We start from the raw sequence: 16,459 nt of genomic DNA, 5'->3' as shown, positions 1-16,459 counted from the left end.
AGCTGTCGTCCAGCTATGTTGCTCTGCAGAGATTTTTAAACTTATATTATTTTTTGGGCCACTTGAGGGGCAGCAAAATAAGCTGTAAACACAACATTGACAAATGGTCATCATATAAAGTAGATATTGCAAACGTGTTCATAAATATGACGATGTCGTGAAAGGCAATTGTTTGCTAACACGTCAGCCATAATGGGAAACTTCATATGTCAGATGTTGTGTGTGTCTTCTCCCAATATGCAATGAATACATCACCTTGCATACAATATTGTAATTTCAATAACTGCGTATACATTTCTGACACATTTTGACAACACACTACAATTGTGTAAATACATCTTCCTCCTTCAACACAGCCAGCAATGAAAGCTCCACTCACTGGCTCCTGGACACAGTAATTCCAGAGCAACAATCCTCTTGTTAGCCCAAATCCACAGAAATGTCCGTGATGATGGCAAATCAAAGTGGCAACGGCCTGCAAATATCCAGAGATTAGCAGAGAGCGACACTGATTCCAGTCTCACAATCCCAAACTCCGACACAAACACACACACACACACACACACACACACTGTTACACACAAACACCCCGTCCCCGCATCATACGACAAGTCTGTCAGGCTGCCAGGAAGTTCCAGCCAACACTCACCGCCTCCGCCAACAAACTCCATTCTGCCCTGGCTTCACTTTTCAAGACCTCACTATCTCACTCTAATTGGCTGAAACCAGAGCAGGTCGTCATTCTTTTCAGAGGAATGCTCTGGAAATCAAAAGCAACTTCCCATTTGTTCACTTACACTAACCACTCAATTAAGCCGTCTATTAAGAGAATCTGGGAAGCCTTTGGGGTTTTACACGTAAAGAAAAGCTCAGCGATTGAAAGAAATGTAAAACTTGAGTATTTCGTTCGTCATTTTTCACCAAATTCCCCAAAAGCTGGCAAGGGAGCTTTCAGTCGAGGCCGCATTCAAACTGACGACAAAATGGACACACGTGACAACAATAAGAACTTTGGCAACAAAACGCTGCAGTTTATTCAAGCTCTGATGGCGCTTTTTTCCCTCCGCCACCCACTGAGCAGCGACGTGGTGAGAGGCAGCGCAGGGATCTTCAAATTGTGGGGATGTGGATACGGCGCTAAGCGGTCCCCGGCTTTGGCTTGACAGGCACTTATTGACCATGCTGGTAGGCTCCTAATCTACACACACACAAAAGCACACACTGACACAACTGTGCATGTGCTTACACTTATATTAAATGTAGATAATTCTGCAAAAATATAAATGCAACACACATACACACACACACACACACACGCACAAGTACTATGCATGTATGCACACACACAATCAAAACAGACACAGACACACACAGATGCAGGATCCTTTTGAAGAGTGAGAGGGACCGAAAAGGGGAGGGGGAGTAAGGGAGAAAGAGCAGGAGAAGAGAGGATGGAGGGAAGGGAGGGTGGTGGCGGTATTTATAGACAACAAGTGATGGGATGCCCTCGTTAGTGCACGGCCCACTGAGCCAGATAACAGACGCGCCGCCAAAGGTCATGTGACCGCATTACTCACTCCGCCGCCCTGTGAGAGGGCCCGTTGAGCAACAGAGAGGGAGCGGGGAAGAGAGAGAGAGCGGCAGAAGTAGAGAAGCAGAGAGAGTCAGAGGAGAAGGGAACAGAGGGGGAGGAAACTACCAGTGAATCCTGCAGTGCCCGTTGCCCTATTTCAGCTAAGCTGTATACAAACAAACTTTTTTTTCACTCTTCATTCAGAGGACGTGCCTCCCTCCCACTTTTTGGGCACCGACCTCATTTACCCGATGCGGTCACAACTTTGTTTCGTAACCCAGTTGAACAAAAACTCTCCGCCGACAACGCAGTCACAACAGGTGACAGCTAAAGCCGTTCAGAAAACGCACTTTTTACAAGAGATGACGTTTCCCGTGTAATCGCTAGAGTGACATGGCAGGCTCTGATCTAATGACAGGCTTCCAAAGAGCTCTTTAAAGGGGAGCTGTGGTTACCAAGATAATACTTGCTGCTAGTTTTCCTCATAGAGGCCATACATAGTTGTAATCCTCCAGATCTGACACCCCCCCCCCCCCCCCCACACACACACACACACACATTCCCCCTCAGGGCCCTACATACACCTCAGGGCCAGGAACTCGACCCAAGACCCTGTAAAGCCTTAGACCTGAACCTCATGACTTCTTTGAAGAAGAAATGTGAAAGGAATCAGCAGCAGAGGCGTGATCGTTGCAGTGCATTGAAGTTGTCTAGGAAAAGAGAAGAAGAGACAAAGAAATGCAAGAATGCAAGAGAGGCACCAAGAGATACAAAGAAAGAACAATGCAACACTGACGCAAGAGAGTCAGGGACGATCCTGGGTCCATGGGTTTGTAGATTATCAGACTTTTGAGGCACATGAACATACTTGCACACACACAAACACACCATACCAAAATACCACATAAAAGAGCTCTTGTATGGGCAGCTGAGTGTCAGTACAGGGTCTCAATCTCTTTCAACTCACGCTACTTCAAACAGCCCCCTGCATGAGGATGAGACTGGGCCCTCAGCACTGCAAACAAAGGTGGGGCCTCCACTCAGAACACAAAGAAATGAAGGAAAACTGTTTGTGGATTTAGAAAAATACGAAAAAGAAAAAAACACTGAAGGATCTCATATGATTTGTGTTGATTAATAGGGCTCCGTGTCTGTTTGTTGGTAGGTCCACCATTCTGGTTCTGATCTCAACAACTATGAGAGGACAGGAAGGTCTGTCCAGTCATTGGCAGTCCTTAGTCCTTATTCCTAATGGCTTTGATGATCCCTTATCTTTCCTCGAACGCCAATATGAGACGAGCATTGTTGGATTTTTAGTAAAATGTTTTGACCATTATTGGTTGCATTTGAATGCAATTTGGTACGATTGTCTTCCCCAGAGGATGATCCCTTAACTTTTCAATTTGATTTGGGGATCAACAACGTTTAGATGGCTCGGATAACATGCATCTAAATGTAGTTACCAAGTAAGTGTTGCAGCCTTTACTTTACTATATCTTTGTGTTAAGTAGGTCCATATTACAAATAGTTATATGTAACTGAATAATACTTAGACTTTTGTTTTTACTGGTTTTAACTTTGAACGTCTAGGCCTCTTTGATCAAATTAATGTTTACAGGGTTTCAAAGAAGACAAGACATCTATTGTTATCTAGCTAAGTCAGCTTAAATTGGGTTAAGGGTTTGCAGCTTATTAAAGCAAAGCACTTGATGTGATTAAACCAACACCATGTCTCCTCAAGTGTTTCTCCCACATACGGGCTGAGAACAGTGTGGGAGCTGCAATCCCAGGGCCATTACGTTTTAGTCTGGTTGTTGTAGTTGGATTAAGATGTTAGCTATCCCCCGTTAACCTCTTCTCACTAGACGGGGCTGATCCAGGACCTAACATGGTGAGGAGAGAGATGGAGTCAGATGAAAAGATATAAGGGATATGAGACTTGCATCGGCCCATGTTGCAAAAGACTCCTGGAGGGCAGAAGGTTAAGGAGAGTAGAGAACCCTCCTTCTATTTTTCCTTCCCTCATGCATGTTCCGAATGCTAAACACCAGCCCACCAAATTCTCATCCCCCTGTACGTCGTCGTCCTCACTCTCCTCCTCCCTCCTCCTCCCTCCTCTCCCGCCTCCTGCACTGCAGAATCACTGATGTGAGGTCTTTTGTGAGAGCACTGTCTGGCCTCAGCCTGAGCTCTGTTACGGCCTGACCACTGACCCACTCACCCGCCTTTTTAAGAGGTTTTAGGGTCATGGGTTCACAACAAGGTGACTCAACTGTGAACGGCGGGTGGCATCCTCTTTCAAAGGGCCCACGTCTTCACCTTTCCCTCTCAAGACTCTCCCACTTTTTTGCCGCCCTCTCTCTCTTTTTCCTTTCCTTTTTCTCTCTTTCTCTTTCTGCCCCCCCTCTCCTGCAGCCCTTCTTTCCATGTATCCTCAGTCACTGACCCGCCGTCTCAGCTCTAATTAGCATAGCATCCCAGAGCGAGGAGAACATGAAGGCTAATGGGGGTTGGGGCCCCGTAACAACACGGAGGGAAAAGCTTCAAGTTTCTAACTAGGGCCATCACCTGACCACATGTACATGGGTTTCTGCAACCAGAATGCAGGCAGGAAAGTAATGCATGATAAATTATTCCTTTTTCGTGGTAGAGGAAGTGAACTAGAGGGTAAAAGCATCAGAATTCCAAGCAGCCCTGCATGGGAGGCTTGACTTGTGGCTCTAATGCATTTTGTCTCTAATGCAATGAGGCGGAGGAACACAGACAGATGAAGTATATTCAGTGTTGTCATATGGGGATCCCAAACCAATATTTACATCTGATCCATATTTTGTGTTTAGGGACCCACCCACAACAGGGGGCACACTCTGGACCTAATCATCACCAAAGGTGTAAACATTTCCAAGGTTGCTGTGACTGATGTTGCACTCTCTGATCATTTCTGTGTTTTCTTTGAGAGTGCAATCTCCTTGCACACAAATGTCCAAACCAAGGTTGTGACAAAGCGTTACATCTCTGAAAACACAGTGAACTATTTATTCAGAAGTTCTCCTCCACACCAGCCCTCTCTTGCCTCTCAGTCAATGAGCTTGTAGATGGCTTCAATTTTAAAGTAAAAAATATTGTTGATGCCATTGCACCCACTAAAGTGAAGGTTGTCTCGGGTAAGCAAAGATCTCCTTGGAGAAATGCTATGCTGATTTTTAAAATGACATGTGGTGTTCCCCAAGGTTCAATACTGGGGCCTCTTCTGTTCAACATCTACATGCTTCCACTAGCTCAGATTATGGAAAACAACAAAGTGTGTTATTGTAGGGGACGACCGAATTCACGGGGCCCCTTTAAGGAAAGGGGCGTAACCCTGGTGACAGAGGGGGTTAAAGGGTGACAGGAAGTGAATGTGTTTTATGTTTTGTATGGATGGAAATAAACGGCCACAAGGTGCAGCCAAAGGGAATACTCGACTCCTTGTTTGTTTCCACACGCCTACATTATCATAATTATGCAGACGACACACAAATCTACATAACTATGTCACCAGGGGACTATAATCCCATACAAGGGCTGGGTAACTGCATTGAACAAATCAACAACTGGATATGCCAGAATTTTCTTCAATTAAACAAAGATAAAACAGAAGTAATTGTTTTTGGTACCAAGGACGAACAATTGAAAATCACCGCTCAGCTTCAGTCACTGATGTTAAAACCCACAAACCAAGCCAGAAATCTAGGTGTAGTTATGGATTCAGACCTCAACCTGAACAGCCATATCAAGACAATTACAAAATCAGCCTACTATCACCTGAAGAATATATCAAGGATTAGAGGACTTATGTCTCAACAGGATTTGGAAAAACTTGTCCATGCATTTATCTTCAGCAGACTGGACTACTGTAACGGTGTGTTTACAGGTCTCTGTAAAAAGTCCGTCAGAAAGCTGCAGCTTTCTGTCAACAAAGTCAACAAAGAATTTACTTTAAAATCCTGCTGTTGGTTTACAAAGCACTGAATGGTTTAGGGCCAAAATACATCTCTGATCTGCTGCTACCTTATGAACCATCCCGACCCCTCAGGTCGTCTGGGACCGGTCTACTTTCTGTTCCCAGAGTCAGAACTAAACATGGAGAAGCAGCGTTCAGTTTTTCTGCTCCACATATCTGGAACAAAGTCCCAGAAAGCTGCAGGTCTGCTGAGACCCTCAGCTCATTTAAATCAAGATTGAAGACCTTTCTGTTTGCTGCTGCCTTTAATTGAACCACATTCAATTAATATATTAATCAATTTCCTGCATTTCTGCATTTTACTACTGAATTGTATTTCTTACACTGTTTCTTTAATTGTTTTTAAATCTCCTTTTCTTTTGCCTTATGTTTTGATGTTTTTAATGGTTTTATGTGAAGCACTTTGAATTACCTTGTTGTTGAAATGTGCTATACAAATAAACTTGCCTTGCCTTGCCTTGCCTTACTGAAAGCAAACAAAAAATCTGGTTTTACGGTAGCTGCAAACAAATTACTCTGCTTCAAATACTAGATGGGTGGGCTTTACTGCATCAGGATCATTTAGTGTGTCAATCAAATGGCAGACTACCCAATAAAACTAAGAGGTGGAGAAAACATTTAGGTGTGAGTTAAGGAGACATTAGAGTTGAAGGAATTAAGTTGTGCAGAATTTTCCAACATCTTGGCTGTGCAGCTGTACTGAGGCCTACACTCCCAAACCGACAGGCCTTGAACAGCAACTGTAGCACCACAAGTGTCATAAAACGTGTTCATATAGGAAATCAAATGCCTATATATGTGTTCATTAAGCAACACAGATCCACATGTGGACCGACTTACCATTCCATTACCACAGTCGGTCCCATCAGCCAGCGGCATGTGCTGTGTGCGACATCCTTTATGGTCCCCCTCTGCGCTGGTACACCATAGCCTCTTGCACTGTTTCTGTGGGGGCAAAAGAATTAGCACCAGCATTATTATTCTTTGCCTGAATAGCAAAAGAGCTTGTCTATAATGTGAGAACACAAGCTTCTGAGAGGACGATTGTGTGATTGCAGATCGAAATAGGGTTGTTGGTTTTCTTCAAACAGTATTTCAGTCAGTAGCCAGGAATTCACATTTTCTTTTGTGCTTCATTGCTTTCCAGACATGTGCCAGATGCATTTTAAATGGCCACGTATCAGGTTTTAATTAGTGGCTGGGCATTCAACAATAGGCAGAGTTTATCTGCCTCTTTGAACGTGAGAAAATGCATGCCATACATTCCGCATGGCAATTTACAGATTACATTTATTCTACTGTATATTACAATTAAGAAATATAGAACCTAACTGCAATTAACTGACCTTCATGGATAACTGCTCTGATCACATGTCTGAGGGTTCTGCTGTGTCTCTTAGTAGACGACAACTATCTCAGATCTACTTCCACCTGAAGTCTTGATCCTTCACTTTTTAAGTGTGGTTTTCCTTGCTTTGATAGCAAGCCAACTTACCATGTAAGGGCAAATTTGGGAACCAGGTCCAAACATCAGTTCACACTGTCTGTTTGCTTTGTAGATTTGACCAGGGAGGAGGGTGGGCAACTCGTACGTCCTGCCCGTAGGCTCATCAAGGAGGCACTCCCCATAGCCGGTGCTGAAACACAAAAGTATGAATTGTGTGTACAGTAAAGGAAAAGGAAAGCACGCAATCATACAAGTGTGTGCACAGACAGACAATCGCACACATGTACACACACACACATGCACACGGTAAACTTTCATGGCAACATTTTCAGGATACTTCAGTATTTTCTGACCCCAAAATGTATCAACACGTGTCCTCTCTTTCATACGAGCAAAGTAAACATTTCCATGTCTTTGTCGGTGATCATCCTCAGATGTGTTTTCCCCTGTGGGTGGTCTGTAAAGTTACCCAACAGAGAGACTGATATCACTTCCCCTCAATGGCCTGTTAGTAAATGCTGTCACTATGAAACTCTAGTCCGGCGCCACAGACTGAATCAAACAGCATTTTGATACGGACTGAAAAGGTTCTGCACACTGACTGCATTTTTATCCGAGGTGTATTTATCTGCGCTGAAGAAGGAAAAAAACGAGAATCTGGAATGGAATCCTAAAGCACCTGATTAAGTTACAGAAATCTGTGCCAGCGCCAGCATTGCAGCATAATGACAGACTGCGCTGTGCCACGCCCTGAGCCACGACACAGTAACAGAGATAACAAAAGCACAGCTGGACTGAATGTATGCAACAACGTCCTGCATATAAAATCATCAGCCTTCACGGTCGTGAAAAGGCAAACATGTTAGCAGAGCGAGCCCAGGCTCAAAAGATCTCTTGTTTACTTTTGAGAAAGGAAACTGGCTGATGAGACATGTATAGATGTGTAATTACACAACATGTCTGCACCGCTCTGACAAATTTAATCCGGGATCGAGCTTCTAAAACACCTGCTCCATACAACGCCAGCTGACATGACAGTCCAATAATTACACAGGATTTTCCTGAGTTACAGTCACTTGTTTCTTGTCAGAAACTGCAGCAAACAGCGCTGGGTGTGAGGGGAATGATTGCATGAGAAGAAGAATACTACAGTGGAGGATACTGTGAATGAAAACTATTGAGCAGCCTGTCAAGGACCCACACAGACATTCCCATATTACAGGATCTTTCAGCAGTTGGTCATCTGTCTAATCAGTATCCTGGAATCTAATGGAATGATTATTAAGACCAAGACAGACGGACACACACAGAAGGAGAAGGGGTCAGTGTGGTCATTTTTTAAATGAAACGTCTACCTTAAAAAAAAAAGAATATTGGCCGCGTGGATTTCAGACAGCGAGGCAATTCCTCTCTGGCACCAGAAGAGATTCCACACCTGGCAGCCATTGGGAAACTTGAAAGTGAGTTTATTTATAAGATGACTTATACCGGTAGTTGGCTGTTGTGTGCTTGTCGTAAGAGACTAAACAATAATAGTTTCCATGCACACCACACCGGGTTTCCCTCCGCAAACAAGAAAAAGTGCAAGAAGTGCAAGAAGCCTGCTCATATGTCAGATTGTTTTTTTTTTATTTTGCAGATGAAATGACACAGACCATCACTGTACAGTGTTTGATCAAACAGCACCAAGTAAAATGCAGCAATGCTGTCATCTCAGAGCTTTGTCTCAGACAGCGTGTACCGATTATAGCACAGGGAGATACAGGACGAGATAATGACAGAGGTTTCAGTTGAATTTAGAGCAACATACCGAAAATAAAGATCCATCTTGATTTTATTAAGGCGAGACACTACAGGCTAAAATATTGTTTCATCGTGCACTTGTCCATTTTGAGATTTAGGGCTATTTTATTTAGTTTGGTCGTTAGTGGACAGAAAACATCCTAAATACACATTCAGGTGTTTATTATTCTATTGACATCTGTTAGATAATGCCTCATTTGCATATTTAAATATAACAATTTAGAAAACTTGTAATACAAAAAACACGGTCTTAATGTGAGTAATCAACTGGGGAAGTCTCAGGGAGATATCTTCTAGATACATTAATTCCTGTGTGTTAATTGCTGTGTGTTTCATGGCAATATCTATTAGTTAATTAATTTTACCGTAGTCACCTGTAATGTGTCGCCTGAACATAATGACAAATGAAGTACTTAAAGTGACTTCAAATGGAAGAGTTGCTGGAGCAGTTAGGCTAATTCTTGAGGTGTGTAATGGAAAATGATGGGGCTTGCCCACTACTACTGATTATGTGGTTTCAACACCCAGCCAACACAACAATTAGTGGGTGGCAACAGCCAAAGATTTGCATCTTACTTTTATATTTGGATTTTGAGGCTTAAATCAAACGGCTCTGCGACACCGTGGGAATGAATGGTTGCTTTATGCAGCAGTTGACGCATAATAGCGCTGCACAACAGCAGGATGCTTTTCATCAGTGCTCAGGTGCGGGAGTTCAGTGCACATTATTACAGCAACAGTGGGATATGGGGGGGGGGAGAAGGAGGGGAGTCCTTCTGAACAGGGATGCTTGAGAGGTGGCGCGGCCTTTCATTTTGTAAACCGGTAGGAGAGTGGTGCAGATTGAATTTGCTCTTCAGGGAGAATGGGCAGTCAAAACACTGACGTACTTGACCGGGGCAGCCCACTGAGCAGGAGCAGAACTGTAGAGGTAGTACTTTGAATCAATGCCCCTCATTGTCGGCGGGGGACGGATTTCAAAAGCTCTTGGACGACGCTCTCATGGGCTTTTCCCACCGCTGCGGCTCCCACAATGACATGCTCTCTTCATACCTCCATTGTTTGTTATATATCCCATATGGGAAACAAATGCTAAAGTTTATCACAGTTGCATTTCATATTTACACCACAATCCTGGTTTCGCGCCACACAAAACACAAAAAAAAACCCCACAGCTGTCATGGACCGGACCAAGTAATAAAGAGATTCCTCTTAACTGAATGTTCCGACCACTCGATGTTGAGGTCATCGCTGGCTGGAAACTATGTGAAACGCAACCTTAAAACTCCATACGAGGCGTTGCCTAACACCGCGCTCTCGAGCTGCATCTGGTCAACAAGGCCGTCCTTTGTGAAGGCCTCCACAATTAACAGAGGAAAGGAGGCAAAGATTGAAGGGTCATGTCCTGGGAAGATATAATTATAACTGACATTTCCCATCTTAAAGGGAAGCCTTTCACCGGGATCAGCGACCACAGTGCAGGTTAGGAATTGCTGAATGAGCCGTTGCCCCGTGTTACGGGTTTTGGTGCAGAAAGCAGGCTAGTGACTAGATTACTGTTTGCCCAGCATCTTGAAAACACGGCGCTGTATGAGTGGGGAGACAGCCGAGGGGCTGCGAGAGATCCATCGCTCGGGTCAGCCGAGGAAGACCCCCGGATTCAAACAGGAAATACTCTTTCAACACCAGGCAATAACAAGTCCACACAGTTTACATTGCACTGACCTGTCTACAGAGCACTGCGAGAGACGTTGCAGCGGTTTGTTTGGCCGGCCACGTCACAACAAGTAAAAGTTAATATGGCAAACTAAAAACGCGGCTGTGATAATATGAGATTGGAGGAGAAATCGTTTCAATTTTGTTTTGGTGATGAATCAGGTTCAAAGTGAGGAGAGCTGGTACCTACTCGAGAAACTCTGTGATGTACTTGCGGCTGCACTTGGACCACGACCAGGGATTGGTGTCATAGTTGAGGGTGGGAGCCATAACATGATACTGGTGCTTCATGCCTGCCTCTCGACACTTTGGGTTGTCATCGTGAGGCATGTTGAACCTGGTGCGGAGAGGAAACAGAGAAGGGGGGGGGGGGGTTAGCGATGGAGAGAGGGATATAGGGACCACACAGAGAGTGATTATCAGCTGCTTAATGGATCAGCCCTAATGAGGAGGATAAATGTCACAGGATTTACATTCAGTCCTGTTGGGCCGCCACACACACAGATGCAGCCGGAGACGCGTGTGAAAAACCACCACACACACCACGCAGCTAACCCTCTGTCGTTTTACATAATTTTGTGCCATCTCCAAAATATTTATTCAGTAAAAATCTCAGAAAGGCTTCTCTAAAACTCCTACTGGCCAGTTGGTGATGCAACCTTTTATGTGAACATCATTCTTTATCCATCAGCATCTATCCGCTCCACCTTAGCTCACTCCTGAGAGGTCAAAGGTCACCATCTCACATTCTCAAAGAGCTTACCTCTTTTAAGCCACCCCTCTTTATCAGTGACCCATTTTTGTCATTTCTTTTAGGGGGGATAGGGGATCTTTAGGTTGAGATGCAGCTCCGTACTTTTTCTAGTTATACACCTGTAATAAAACGTGCTTTGTTTGTGCTCCTATTCTAATCTTGAAAGTTTAAAGAGCAAAAGGGGGGTTGGAAAATGATGATGGAAGTATATGATGGCCATTCCCCATCCCCTAATATGGGCAGAAACACCGTGCATCAACACACACATGTATACGTTGCTCGAAGGTAAACATGTATGAACAATGACAATTCCTCACATTTGAGAAGCTTGAACCAGCAAATGTTTGCTTAATAAATTACTTTAAAGCTTAAAAGCTTGTCAAAGTAATTGATTTTCTGTTGATCTACTAATCAGTAAATCAGCTGATTGTTTCAGCGTTGTAAACGACGAATCAAGAGTCTTCACAGAAGAACAGCTGTATAAATTGAAGTACACAGCATGGCATCTGCAGATGAATGAATTAAGCCGCGGTGAATGGAGTTGGCAGTCTCATAAAGCAAGTTGATCATGTCCAGAATAGCGTGGTCCAACGCAGATGTCCTGTTTTGTGCTGCGGTTTGGCCGATTACCATAAGTGCATGTAGTGCATACACATGTCTATGTACACACACAGGAACCCATGCAGCTGAATGATGTCTGAGATGTTTACAACAGGATGTAGGCCAGTCCTGGGCTCTGGACTGTGGCCGAGGGTCAATCCATACCGCCACACAAACAAGACCGAGCAATGCTGGCATGAGGCCCACCCTACAGGGGCCGAGGGCCTGAAGGCAAACACCCAGGGAATAAATAAGCCTCTGGCACAATAATGAGCTCTGCACATACAAACCAAGCTGCTGGCTGATGCTGACAACATCAAATCAGGCTCAAATGATATTTGCACTGTTAACTACGGACTATTCTTTGTCACTTATGATGGTGCACAGGTGCATCGGGGTGATGCAGCAAGTTTAAAATGAAAACAAACAGCTCGATACTTTGCCATGTAGGCTTTCTTATTATCGTGAAAGGGATTTGTGACACGCTCCAAACAACTTGTACTCTTTGAACACATTATGATAATTAAGTTGATAAGGACTTGAAATCCTGAGCCTTTTAGAGTAATTAGGTCGTAAATCAGATATTTTGTGGCTCCGTGTTTGGCAACCTCAAGGGACCGATCAATAACGGAGTCAATTCCAGTGGGAGGGAACCAACCCCAGCATTATAGATTATAAGCATCCGGACTAAAGTGTGATTAGTTCGGGTTCACTCACTTATCGTGAGAGCTCTCAACAAAACAAGCTGCTTTGTTTTCTGCACATCCCATCCTCCGTGCCATGCTGTCATGCAACTAGACAAAGACATAGAACTGTGCTGAAATGGCCATAAATAACTGCGAGAGTAAGACACTGCTGCAGCGATGACGAGCTGAATTCCTGCAGAGTGGGTGTGCATGAGTACGAGTTGGAGCCAACAGCGCAGTCTGCAGGAACCGCAATTATCAGCACTTCAACAGAGACAGAGCTCAGTGACACCAGTGGAGGAAATGGACTGATACCTTGTCAGTGGATTACACGTTGCAGCTCCTCCAAGTGTAAAGCTCCGCAAAACAAACCATCTTTGACAATCTCAGTAATCTCATCCACGAGCATATGTGTGATCGGGACAATGCCAGGGGAGTTTTGTGGTGTGTCGTTTCGTTTTTTCTTAAGATGTTGTAGAAGAAAGCCTGTGGACTTCTAATGTGATATCAAAATGTCAGGACGATTTATTGGTGATCTAAGACATTTAGAGCACTTGGCACCGACTAATGACAAACTTGATTATATGTGTCACCTTTGAACGGCTATCAAATGAGACCGCCTCGCCTGAAAATCCCCATGATGGCCATTAGCAATCACACATCCTTGCAGTCATCTGAGAAAGGCCTCCTATCCATTAGTCTAAATCTTTCTGCAATCTGCAATGCTCTTGAGAGGCTCCCACTACCTGACACTGGCTTTCCCAGAGCGCTAAACACTATGGACAGCTCACGCCTGTAAACGCAGGGATCAACCACGCCAAGAGGCAGAGCCAACTGGGCCTCCAGCTGCTTGAACTTTAGCATAAACAGATCCACACGAGATATACAAGGGGGAAGAGTGTAAGGGGGGTGCTTGCTCGGGTCCGATCGCTCCACTGGAAGAATGTGTGAGCGGGGACAGAGGAGGAGGAAGAAGAATATCTGCCATTCTTCACCAATGGCTCACACGACACTGGTCCTCTTTTAGTAGCCTACACAGGCAGACCGGAAAGAAAATCCCTCACTCACTTTCACTTTTATACTTCGCAAGGGAGGTGGGCAGGATGAAAGAGCAGGGAAAGACAAAAAGATGTGCCCTCGCTGAGATGGGACAGAAGATGCTGCCTGTGCGTTACAATTCACATCTAAGGCTAGTGCTTCTCAAATCGCACCACTTTTTAATCAACTAAACTGGATTACAAGATAGAGTAATATACAATTATACCATTTTTTTACACTTCACACAAGTAGCATTATTAGCTTGTTGTAAAAACACTCTCTGGCAGACAGGCGTGTTCGGAAAACACACCGTTATTCACTAGCACACAAGATATATATGACGGCACTGTGACATTTTCGTGTTGTTTTATCAGTCTTTGCGGCTGATACGAGGAAACAAGCGAGCTCCCGAATACTAAACAGAATATTTAGCCTTGCCCTGACTGATAACGTTCTGGGATCCACTTTCAATGATGTACTTACTGTATATAGAGAACAGAAAACCCACCACATATCCACACTGAATTTCATCTGAGCTGTCGTCCACTCGAGACGCAGCTCTGACACATTAAGGGTTAACTTCTTGAGCTGTATAGTAAGGTATTAAAGGCTGGCATGTTATTAAAAGTCAAGTTTTCACTTTATTATGTTTTGCACCTGTGACTGCTGCACCCTATGTCTCTTGATAAGAGGGCTTTTGTTAGTCAAAGCTGGCTGAGAGGGGCGAGTTAGTGTGTGTGTGTGTGTGTGTGTGTGTGTGAGTGTGTGTGTGTGTGTGTTGGGGTAGGGGTGGGGTGATTGCTACAAGTTCTGTGCTGCAACTTACACATGGCCCAGCTCATGAGCGATGGTGAAGGAGGCACTAATTCCATTTTCTTCACTGATGGAGCAGCTCCGGTATTGGTCGCACATGGTCCCCAGCTCTGCAAGCCCTACAGGGTCACGTAGATACGCAGAAAAACACACCGATGAACACATACGAACACGAACTTACTGTTCCGTAAGAGAGATTAGCAACCGCCATCCTCCGTCCCTCCTCCCGTTTCTACCACTCTGTTCTGTCACTATAATATTATGAGCTGACAGCTTGCCATGAACTCATTACTGCACAGTATATGAGCTGTGCTTCCCGGAGTCTATAGTTAATTGAAAAGGACTTGAGGTGGAGAAATATTTGTAAAATAGAAAAGCAAAAGTTTACCTAACGTGTCACATTTATCTTTCGCACGGCAGATGTCCTCCCTGAAAGAAATAAAAACACACAACGCCGTTAGCCGTTTTTCAGTTTTCCCTTTCAAATTGGCTTTCAAAGTGAGGATGGGAGATGAGGGTGTACCTGGTGATGAGGAGTGCTGTGTCATGGTGAGAGGGATGGCTGTCATCCGGGAAGTTTTGGCTCTGCTGCCAGACACAGAAGTTGTGGAGCGTCGTGGCAGCATTGAAGCTCACTGTGGGCCCTTCCTGTTTTGGGTAAAATACCATTGCGGATGTGACCAAAAAAAAACGGGTATACATCTTGTAATGTAGCTGACATAAGTACATCTTAAAATCTCATGTAATAGGGATATCCCACATTTTTCAACCTGTCTTATGATCATATTTCTCTCAATTGTGTGTACTGATCATGATAACGTTTTTCTTACTTCATCAGGTAACATGGGCAAAAATCAGGAGCCCCCTACGGCTTTCCAAACAACTTCCGTTCCCTTTAATTTAACTATTTAAGAATCAGTTACAGTGACCCAGCAAACTACAGTGAGCCTCTCAAGCAACCTCTCATTCGCAGGTGGCTAGCTGCCTCACTGTAGTATCGTTTGTCTTCCATGGAGACCTCTCTTGAGACTTGAAACTGACAAGGCAGGCAGTGTCCTTTCAAACAAGCCCCTCAGAGAAAAGGCCAGGCCAGGGACACCTGCACTGACGTCAGCCATATTGGAGAGCTTGATACAGGTAGCATTCAAGACCCCACACTCACCTGTTCATTGTGGACCATGACTAGCTTGACAATCATGATGTTGATGAGGTTCCCTACGCTGGGGTCCTTGTACACTGCTGCTACCTGTAACAAAGACAAAACACACAGACAAAAAATGCAAACCTCCACTGACCTGAACCAGAGCACAGATAGGGACGGTATGCAAGCTGGTCTACTTCTCTTCACTCAATACGTGGATTGAGAAAATACAGCAATTGTTTTTTTCTGGCTAAGCTCCATGAGGTTTAATCAAAATTGCAACCGTTAATTCAAGTCAAAAGAAACAAAAAATGTCTCCTTCAGGGTAAGTTTAATCAACAGGGTATTAAAACCAATTACAATTCCCCCACAGACCTTGCCAGAGAAAAAATAAACTGAAATCTGGACCCAGCAACAAACTCAGCAAAGCTGGAGCTCAGAGCCCCTCTGTGAGGACAGCAAAACATTCCCTCTGTAGTTTTTCCCCTCCGCTTCTCTTGCTTTTCTCGTGCATCCCTGTCACGGTCGGCCAGCAGTCTCCTGAGGCCGCGTGTGGCCTCCTGACAGGAACTCATTAGGCCACGATAAACATTTAGCTTTTCTTAGCCTAGTGGGAGGCGAACGTGGTCTAAGCCTGTCCAGAGTGGGTGCTCAATGCTTAAAGTCAAGCTGTGACACAGGACGTTGTTCTGTATCCTCTCGCCCCAATGTATGTTATTGTATGATTAGTGCAAGAACCAGAAGGGAAGGGGACTGCAGCCTACACGGGAACATCACTACAGTATCTCACACAGCCAGTTAAATATACGTATATAATGTTATTTAGGCACTCAGTCAGCATGAACAAAACCTTAAAACCTCACTTAAATGGAACACAATGGATCT

The 16,459-nt window shown here is 44.4% G+C and overlaps 1 protein-coding gene across 1 annotated transcript in view; it reads right to left on the bottom strand.

Moving 5' to 3' along the window:
* The window catches only part of LOC306779825 (A disintegrin and metalloproteinase with thrombospondin motifs 20), a 73,447-nt gene that overhangs the window by 42,265 nt on the left and 14,723 nt on the right, over window positions 1-16,459 (bottom strand). The window contains exons 5-11 of the mRNA XM_079271848.1: window positions 15,596-15,679; window positions 14,957-15,081; window positions 14,822-14,862; window positions 14,447-14,552; window positions 10,733-10,879; window positions 7,072-7,213; window positions 6,417-6,521 (exon numbers count right to left, since the gene is read on the bottom strand). Coding sequence (XP_079127974.1) covers window positions 6,417-6,521; window positions 7,072-7,213; window positions 10,733-10,879; window positions 14,447-14,552; window positions 14,822-14,862; window positions 14,957-15,081; window positions 15,596-15,679 — 750 coding nt within the window. The remainder of the gene's footprint in view (window positions 1-6,416; window positions 6,522-7,071; window positions 7,214-10,732; window positions 10,880-14,446; window positions 14,553-14,821; window positions 14,863-14,956; window positions 15,082-15,595; window positions 15,680-16,459) is intronic.

This window comes from Melanostigma gelatinosum, assembly GCF_949748355.1.
Source record: "Melanostigma gelatinosum genome assembly, chromosome: 1".
Lineage (NCBI taxonomy): Eukaryota > Metazoa > Chordata > Actinopteri > Perciformes > Zoarcidae > Melanostigma > Melanostigma gelatinosum.
The sequence above is the reverse complement of the archived record's forward strand: the minus strand, read 5'-3'. Positions and strand labels throughout refer to the sequence as shown.